The sequence below is a fragment of the Physeter macrocephalus genome, chromosome 9 (genome assembly GCF_002837175.3).
Source record: "Physeter macrocephalus isolate SW-GA chromosome 9, ASM283717v5, whole genome shotgun sequence".
Lineage (NCBI taxonomy): Eukaryota > Metazoa > Chordata > Mammalia > Artiodactyla > Physeteridae > Physeter > Physeter macrocephalus.
Genome location: NC_041222.1, coordinates 82,070,039 through 82,079,065, shown reverse-complemented (window position 1 = coordinate 82,079,065; position 9,027 = coordinate 82,070,039). Strand labels below are relative to the sequence as shown.

The 9,027-nt window shown below is 41.5% G+C and overlaps 1 protein-coding gene and 1 long non-coding RNA gene across 4 annotated transcripts in view; one reads left to right on the top strand and one right to left on the bottom strand.

The window, feature by feature from the left end:
- LOC129392424 (uncharacterized) overlaps positions 1-9,027 on the bottom strand; it is a 56,004-nt gene that overhangs the window by 14,868 nt on the left and 32,109 nt on the right. The gene's annotated exons all lie outside the window — the stretch shown is intronic.
- On the top strand, positions 3,325-8,776 carry LOC102974923 (procathepsin L). 3 transcript variants are annotated; one of them, XM_007120863.4, is made up of 8 exons: positions 3,325-3,528; positions 5,077-5,213; positions 5,525-5,647; positions 5,744-5,890; positions 5,989-6,213; positions 6,669-6,834; positions 7,534-7,651; positions 8,407-8,776. In XM_007120863.4, exons 2-8 carry the CDS (start codon positions 5,088-5,090, stop codon positions 8,504-8,506), a joined length of 1,005 nt encoding a protein of 334 aa, XP_007120925.1. In that variant the 5' UTR covers positions 3,325-3,528; positions 5,077-5,087; the 3' UTR covers positions 8,507-8,776. The 3 variants fall into 3 exon arrangements, with proteins under 3 accessions (XP_007120925.1, XP_007120924.1, XP_054943250.1); XM_007120862.4 differs by lacking the exon at positions 3,325-3,528 and adding an exon at positions 3,795-3,899 and having other exon boundaries at positions 8,407-8,775; XM_055087275.1 differs by lacking the exons at positions 3,325-3,528; positions 5,077-5,213 and adding an exon at positions 3,816-3,899 and having other exon boundaries at positions 8,407-8,775.

The window sequence follows — 9,027 nt, the reverse complement described above, 5'->3', positions numbered from 1 at the left end:
GCGTCCGGAGCCTGTGCTCCGCGGCGGGAGAGGCCACAGCAGAGGGAGGCCCGCATACCACAAAAAAAAACAAAAAAAAAACAAAAAAAAAAAAACAAACAAACAAAAAAAAACATTGCACTAGCAGGAGAGTCAGGGCAGGAGCTGTTGTCTGTAATCAGGCACATGAGCAAAGAAGTTCCAGAGGGGGAAGGTCATATAGAGGGCCTAGCTGTACTAGTGAAGCCAGCCTAAGATATGTTAAACACAAGTTTGAAACACAGTCAAGAAGCTGGCTCTTACTTATACCATGTGCAGTAGGCTAAATAATGGTGTCCAAACATATCAGGTCTTAATTCTTAGAACCTATAAATGTTACCCTATATTGTAAAGAATTTGTAAATATGATTAAGAATTGTGAAATGGAGAGATTACCCTGCATTATCTGGGTAGGCCTAAATACCCAAGTGTTCTTGTAAGAGTGAGGTGCGGGGAAATTTGACACTGACTGAAGAGGAGAAGGCAATGTGACCAGAGAGGCAGAGATGAGAGTGATGCAGCCACAAATCGAGTGCCTGGAGGCCCCAGAAGCTGGAAGAGGAGAGGAACAGATTCTCTCCTAGAGCCTCTGGAGGGAGTACAGCCCTAGCAACCCCTGGTTTTCGGCCCAAGCGATGCTGATTTTGGACTTCTGATCTCCATAACTGTGAGAGAATAAATTCTTGTTGTTTTAAGCCACCAAGTTTGTGAGAATTTGTTACAGCAGCCATAAGAAACTAATATGCCTTGTTTCATGAAAAGACTTTTTCAGATTTTAGGAAGAGATCCTCTTATAGTCTTAGGGGTGGGGAAAAAAATCCCTCAAGTTCAGTTCCTATGTTACCTACTGCACCAATATGCTTTGCCATAATCTCATTTAAATATATTGATCATGGCTGTGCTCATATGCTGTAAAATCAAGATTACCGTAGTTAATTTCAGATTTTAAAATGGAAAGGCTGAGCTTCAGAAAAGTTGCCAGGAAAGTTACATGTAGAATGTGTCTAAGTAGATGCAAAAACTCACAAGGAGCGGTCAATGAGCACAAAGTAAGAGTTTAATTAATTCTTGTAGATTGATTTACTAACTTAACAAATTGGCTGACTGTTTAACCCTATAGGAAAAGCAAGGTTACAGTAGCTTAGAAAAATAAATTATTTCTTAAGTGGTTTCATATGAACATCTAATCATAAACATACTCTTTTCTATAAAATTATAAATGGTAATAAACCACTTTGCAAATGGACTGGACAATGTTTCTAAGAGTAATTCGTGGCTCGCTGAAGTTAAACAAATTGGAGGGGGTTGTTATATTGGGGAGAGGTGTTAAGTGGCCTCAGGGTCTTGAAGAGCACCACACAGGATTTGTTCATTCCGCCATGGTTTAAAACTTACAGATATGGGGTAAAGAATTTATATCCTATTTCATTAGTGAGCAAAAGAAATCTAGACAAATGCACACAAAAATATACTTTTACGGATACTGCATTTTAAATAGGAAGAGTTAAGTTCTACCAACGCATTTTATCAAAGGCAGAGCTAAGGCTTGGTTACTTGGCTAAAATGTGACCATTTTAATAATTAACACTCATCTAAGTTACTTTGCAAAGAAATGGGAGTAGAAGAAAAGGAACACAATGGTTACTAATAACATCTCTGTAATGCTATTATTTAACAGATAATGTATAAGTAGATTTCATGAGTTGGAGCAATAATCCACTCTCTTGTTTAAATGGCTATCTCCTGAATTTAGATATTTCTTGATTTAATTTTAGGGTTTGAGCATATTTGCTAAAAAAGGAGTCCATTTTTCCTTCCACTGTGTTTGTATAACATTCCAAGAAACAAAGGAGACGCCACTCTTTGGAGCAGCACCAGCCACACAGCCTCCAGTCACAGATGGTCGTGAAGTAGCAGGTTTTTCCATCCTCTGCAATCTTAAAGAGCTGTGACCCAAGGGCAACTGTAAAACCCACATGTTAGAATAACTTAGATTTCTTGTGATAGACTGAGTAAACAAATGGACAATGGCTAGACTTTATATGACAATAGAACGCTAACCGCCAAAAGAAAATTCTGCAGCAACCACCTCAGAACAGTCAGGACTTCCTGAATGACTAACAACTTATTTTTGTTTCTACTTCCAGGACAAACCAGAGAAATCCAACTATTCTCCCCAAACCAATCACAAAGGATATTCCATTTCTAGTTATTCCTCTTCCAGCTTCCTCATGATAACAGCCTCTAATCAGGGTTTATGGAAACTTCTCTGTTTTCTCATTATAAAGCTTGTCCTCACCCAGACAAGAATTGTCTTCCTCCTCATAGCAAATTGCTCCCACGTAGGTGGTCTTCATTTATTTCCATGTGTGAATGATACTTGTGTTGACTGGATGACTACTTCTAAAAAAAGAAAAAAAAAACCTCCAGCCATATGCAATACAATGTACTTCTGTAACCACCTGAGAACTTCTGGCCCCTAGTTGTGTTTGAGAGGAAACGGATTCTACTTGAAAGGACACAAAATAGAAATTTTTAATAAATTGATTTTTAAAAAATATTTGTCTGTGCTTCTATGAAGGTTACCAATCTAATTTTAACTAAGAATTTACAAATCGACATGCACTATGACTCCATTTTTGTTTTACATATATATATATAGAGAGAGAGACAGCGAGAGACAGAGAGAGAGAGAAAGATGCCTATAAAGGAGTTATGGGTGATGGGACGGGGGTGTTTACTTTCTAAAATATATTTTCTATAACGAATGTGTTTCTTAGATAATTTTTTAAAGTCACTTTTTAAAAAGTTTCTGAATTAACTTCCTTAAATCTTTAGCTCTCTACTTTTTCCTCCACTAAAACATTTCTTCGAACCATGTAAACCTAAATCCTGACATTAAATGTGATTAAACTACTCCTTTTAGAAGTACATTTCTTATATCTGAAGAGAAGCACTTTGGATATTGAGGAAGACTTAATGATCCATAATGCAGAGAGTGGGGAAGCAAAAGCGGTTTCTGCTCTTTCTCACCCGCTCTTCTTTTAATTAAGACAAATTTTTCTGTAAATAACTCGCTTCTGTTGGTTTTGAGGAAAGCTTGAGAGGCGGGAAGAACCACTGACCGGGAAAGACAGGAAAGGGGCATTACAAAATGCCATGCCTTCTCTGGAGACCCACCCAGCCCGTCCCCTTTCCCTCCTGGGATTGGGGTAGAGACCAGCGCGTCACGGGCTTTGAGGAACTGCCATTCCGCTCCGATTCTTCTCAAACTCAGCTGGTACCACTCTCAGCCCTGGAGGTAACGCCTCTGCCTGAGGGCTCCGCATTCCTCCAGCCCGCCCCACCTTTGCTGTGGAATAAGCGGGAACCCCTAAACTAGACAGTTCTCAGCCCTCCCGCAGACTTTCACCAAAAACTCCAGGACTAAAGGAGGCACAGGGTTACGCTGAAAACCCGCTTGCCTTCCTGTAGCTTCTTTTCGTGAACCACCGGCCGAGCGCAATCGAGGTAATTAGTTGATCCAGGTCCCCAGAGACGCCGGACTCCTCCTCAGCGCTGCCCAGGGGCCCCCAGCTCTTGTCTTCGGTTCCACTGAGGCTAGCACTGCCTTCCCTGGGACAAGTTGGGACATAGTCTCATCACGAGCGCAGAGTACTCACGCCCGGAGGCCCTGCCCACTGGCCAGCTCAGCCAATCGCGGCGCGGGCAGGCGGTGGGGGTGGGGGTGGGGGTGGGGGCGGGGGCGGGGGCGGGCGGGCCGCAAACCAGGGCCTTAAAGGCAGAGTCAGGCACGACCCGGCCAGAACCTCCGGCCTCGGAGACCTGGGGCGAGCTACGTGCGTCCGTGGAGTACGCCTGCGCAGCTGTGGCAGCCACAGGTCAGCGACCTAGTCTGGGGCCGAGGCAGGTCAGGGACAGGGACTGGAGGAAGGGATATCCAGGGACTCGGTTGAGGGGGCAGGCGCGACCCCCAGGAACGACAGCGTCTGCCCGCCGGGCGTTGATGAGACTGGGTCGGCGCTCCCTCAAGCTTTGGTAGCCTTGAGGTGGGGAAGGGGGCAGGGCTATTTGGGAAACCCAGGGCAGAGCTGACACCACCCGGGCGGGGGTGGGTTCCTAGGCCGGTCAGCCTCTGGGAGGTGGCAGGCACAAGTCCAGGTCGGTCGCGGCAGTGTGACCCCCGAACTCCGGGCTAAGGGGCCCGTCGCTCCCTGCGCCGCCGTAAACAACCTCTGGAAGCGACGGGCTTGTGCGGAGGGCTGGGAGCTGGGCAGCAAGTCCCTGGCCTGGCCCCGCCTACAGCGCGGGTGCGGGCTCAAACCAGGCGGGTTCTTTGAGCCCCAGGAGTCTGGCCCTGACCGGGCACGAGAACTGGGGGCTCTGGGCGCCGTCGTGCCACGTGATCGCGTGCCCGGTCTGGAGGGCGAGGGAGGGGGTGTGGGCTACACAGGACAAGGGTAGGGACGGTAGAGCGCTGTGTACACTCCTGCCCACCTTCTTCTGGGAAGGCTTTTTAGAAAGGTTTCAATTTAGGTAGCAGAGACTCAAGGCATATCTCACCCCCTGCTGTTTATTAGCCAAGAAGAAAGGTGTGAGGTAGCCATCTAACTCTTTGAGATCCATGTCTGTCCCTACTTAGGATCTGGCGTCCTGATAAATAAAATTCTTGGGTCACCTCCATACGTTCAGTAAATAACCTGGACCAACGGTTTCCTAGTTGTTGCCTTAAGATTCTGACACATAAGTTGTGGCAGAAATTCTTATCAAAAACTAAATTACCATTGCACTCATAGTGAAGTCTGTTTCAATTCCTATAGCACTTGTCAGCCTGTTTTTTATTTTGATGGCTGAATCAAATACCTCTACTGTGTTAAGTCTTTGACCTGTTTTTCTCCACCCATATCTTTAGCCTTCTTTCACAGACTTTCTGTAAATATTTGAGAAGATCATTTAAATGTTCTTAGTCCACCATAGTGGCTATAACATCCAGGAGAAAGTAGGATGGCTTTTTTAAAGCATTGGCCTCATCAAATACTAATTCTTTTTCTTTCCTAGGTTTTTGAAACATGAATCCTTCTCTCTTCCTGACTGCCCTTTGCTTGGGAATAGCCTCAGCTGCTCCAAAACTTGATCAAAATTTAGATGCACACTGGTACCAGTGGAAGGCAACACACAGGAGACTGTATGGCATGGTTGGTAACATCTGAAAATTTCCAGAGGGACCCCACAGACAATGGTCCATGCTGTTGGAGTTTATAGCCAGAGAGTAGTTTCTGGAGTAGTTGTTTTAGCTTTTATCAAGGCAGTAACTTAATGGCACGTATTTCTGAGCACAGCATGGGCATATTTTCCTGTGTCAGAGTTTGGAGAACAGCTCCCAGAAGTATAAAGCCATCCCTGACAATAGTTTTTCTTTTTCTCTCTCTGCAAATCCATTTGGTGAACATGCGTTGGGTTTTAAATAGAAGTAAAAATTTATGACCAGTTATATGTTTGCATCTAGAATGAAGAAGGATGGAGGAGAGCAGTGTGGGAGAAGAATATGAAAATGATTGACCTACACAATCAGGAATACAGCCAAGGGAAACATGGCTTCACCATGGCAATGAATGCCTTTGGTGACATGGTGAGTGTGGCATGAGTTGCTGAACTTTTTGTGCCTCCTCTTCTCAGTACTTTAGCAAAATAACTTCTTCAACATTTTATTTACTTTTCCTTAAAGACCAATGAAGAATTTAAGCAGGTGATGAATGGCTTTCAAAACCAGAAGCACAAGAAGGGGAAAGTGTTCCATGAACCTCTCTTTCTTGAAGTCCCCAAATCTGTGGATTGGACTAAGAAAGGCTATGTAACTCCTGTGAAGAATCAGGTATGACAGTATTCAGATTCAGATCTTCTTAAGAATGTTTAGGTATATGGGCTGTTGTTGGTCTTTGTCTTGTAAACTGATGGCTTTTTTATTTTCAGGGTCAGTGTGGTTCTTGTTGGGCTTTTAGTGCCACTGGCGCCCTTGAAGGACAGATGTTCCGGAAAACTGGCAGACTTGTCTCACTGAGTGAGCAGAACCTGGTGGACTGCTCTCGGCCTCAAGGCAATGACGGCTGCAGTGGTGGCTTAATGGATAATGCCTTCCAGTATGTTAAGGACAACGGAGGCCTGGACTCAGAGGAATCCTATCCATATCTTGGAAGGGTAAAAGGAGCTCCTTATCTTGTCATTACAGCTCTGCTTTTGAACACTTTCAGAGATAACAGACATCTTATTTAGCATTCACATTTTAGATGTAAACTGTCAGAACTGTCATTATAAATTATCAGCTGTTGCACAGGTCTCTGATTAGATGGTTAACATAGCTTGTCTTACTTCTATGTAATATGGAGAATATGTACACCATTCTGCATATAATGCATAATTCTCCATAGTGAAAAATTTCTTATGGCCAGGTAGACCTAAGTGGTCTTACTGAAGAAATATCTACTAATTTTTCAGTTTCAAACCAATCAATAGCATTTTGCTGGGCTGCTTTATAACAAAATTGACTTAGAAATTATTAAGCTGCAAACTGCTGAGTCTTCTGGTCCTGTAATTCATGTTCCTCATAAGGTGGATGGTAGTGATCAAGTCTCTTTCCCCTTTATCTTTAAAAGGAAACAAATAGCTGTAACTATAAGCCCGAGTGTTCTGCCGTCAATGACACTGGCTTTGTGGACATCCCTCAGCGGGAGAAGGCCCTTATGAAGGCAGTGTCAACTGTGGGGCCCATCTCTGTTGCTATTGATGCAGGCCATACATCCTTCCAGTTCTATAAATCAGGTAGGTGTTTGTCTTTTATTATAGAAATTCAGGCAGGAAAAAGTGGAAAACACGACCATGATTGACTCTGGTATGGAGTCCTGTTTTCTAGGACTGTAGAATTTTGAGTGTATGCATTTAATAACAATGATATTTCCATTTGACATTATACTTTAAGCATTTTCTCATGATGACAAACTTCATAAATATTTTTAAATGGCTATGTAATTAATTCTTTGTATACAACCTAATTTATGTAACTATTCTTCAATTGTTGGTCCCTTTTTCCAAAAGTTTTTTACTTTGTAGTTAGATCTGTAAAGAACCCTGTGGTTCAAGTATTTTTTTGTTTTGTGCTGTTTTCTTAGTTGGCATTCAAGGAGTAGAGAGAATTATGCTAATTAATATTAGTAGTTAGTAGTTGAATGCCTAAATCACCTTAACCTTGATAACTAGGTCTTATTATTGGAAATATTTTTTAGGTAGAAAATATATCTAAGATTTTGTTGAATTTTGTTGATTTCTAGTGAGTTAAATTTTTTTTCTTTTTCCTTTTCATCAGCCGTTACTATTTTTGGTCAAATATTTAAGTCTTATTTGGAATTTGTTTATGACATTTCACTGAATTTTGAGATACTTCTCTTAATTGGTTGATAGCTTGGGTTACTGTCATGTGTCACTTGGAACTCCTCACCCCAACATTGAATTTTACTCTCCCAGGTATTTATTATGATTCAGACTGCAGCAGCAAAGACCTGGATCATGGTGTTTTGGTGGTTGGCTATGGCTTTGAAGGAACAGATTCAAATAACAATAAATTTTGGATTGTCAAGAACAGGTATAAAACTCCAAATGATATATTTATATTTTAAATTGAAAAGGGAATCCTTATTTGGAATCAGTATTTGATTTCAGGTCCAAAAAAGCTCAATTTTGAAATCCCAGAAGTCTTTCTCCTACTTAAACACAGAAATACTGATATGTGATTATAAGATTCTGTAGCAAGTTTGTTGGGGTTATTATTATGTATTTGTAACATTGCATTTCTAAATTCTGAAAATTTTCTTAATTCAGAAACACATCCAGCCCCAGGGGTTTCATATAAAGGATTTTGCACCTGTAGAGTTGAGAGCTGGTTTCCTTTTTCGGTCTCTAATTTTTGAACAAGGAGTAGGGGGCAGAAACATCCGCCTCTGCTCATTCTTTAAGTCTGAAAGATTGTCCAAGAGTCCAGTGGCCTCTGTGCATCCTTTCTGATATCATTTGATGTCCTGCCACTGCATTCTACTCCCAGCTCTCAGAGGTCTTTGAGGGTTGTGAGGATCAACTTTCACAGCTAAAGTTCTTTAACTGAGATGAGCCTGAGGAGACAGACTGCTACATTGGAATGCCAGTTCTGCCTCAGTTTCCTATCTTAAAAAGTTAAGATAAGGACCCACGGGAGTTAATATACTTATAAATATATGTAACAAAACTTAGAATAGTACCTGATACATGCTACGCGCTATTTTAATTATTAGTTGTTATTATTATTAATGAAGATAATGTGTACTTGATGCTTTTTATAAAATGGAAAACATGTTCTTCTTTCAGCTGGGGTCCAGAATGGGGCTGGAATGGCTACGTAAAAATGGCCAAAGACGAGAACAACCATTGTGGAATTGCCACAGCAGCCAGCTATCCCATTGTGTGAGCTGATGGATGGTGATAATAGAGGACTTGAGGGCAGCATACCTGGAGGAATTTTATCTTAAAACTGACCAAACCCTTATTGTATAAGATAAGATACTTGAACCATTGAGGATCCAAGTTGTGATTTGAATTCTGTGATATTTTTTTAAGGGTTAGATGTTACCACTACTTTAATTACTGTTATAAATAGCTTTATAATGTGGAAGACTCATTGCTTAACTCTAAGACTTTTGAATTTTCATATTTTAAAAGGATACATAAAACTTTACCTTTTACAATAAATTTTAATTCAATATGTAAAGGTGGAACTTTCTCTTTTTAATGCATTAACTTGTAGTAGTTGGGGTATATAATTGGGCTATAAAGACATAACTGAATGTGCAAATGGTTTATTAGGAGAAAGACACTGGGTGGCTCTGCAGATATTCTAGTTATAAATATGCAGATTTTATGTCAACCATGTTACCTAGTGTTCCCAAAAGTAAATTTAATGGTTGTGATTAACAAATTTCAGATGCTTGT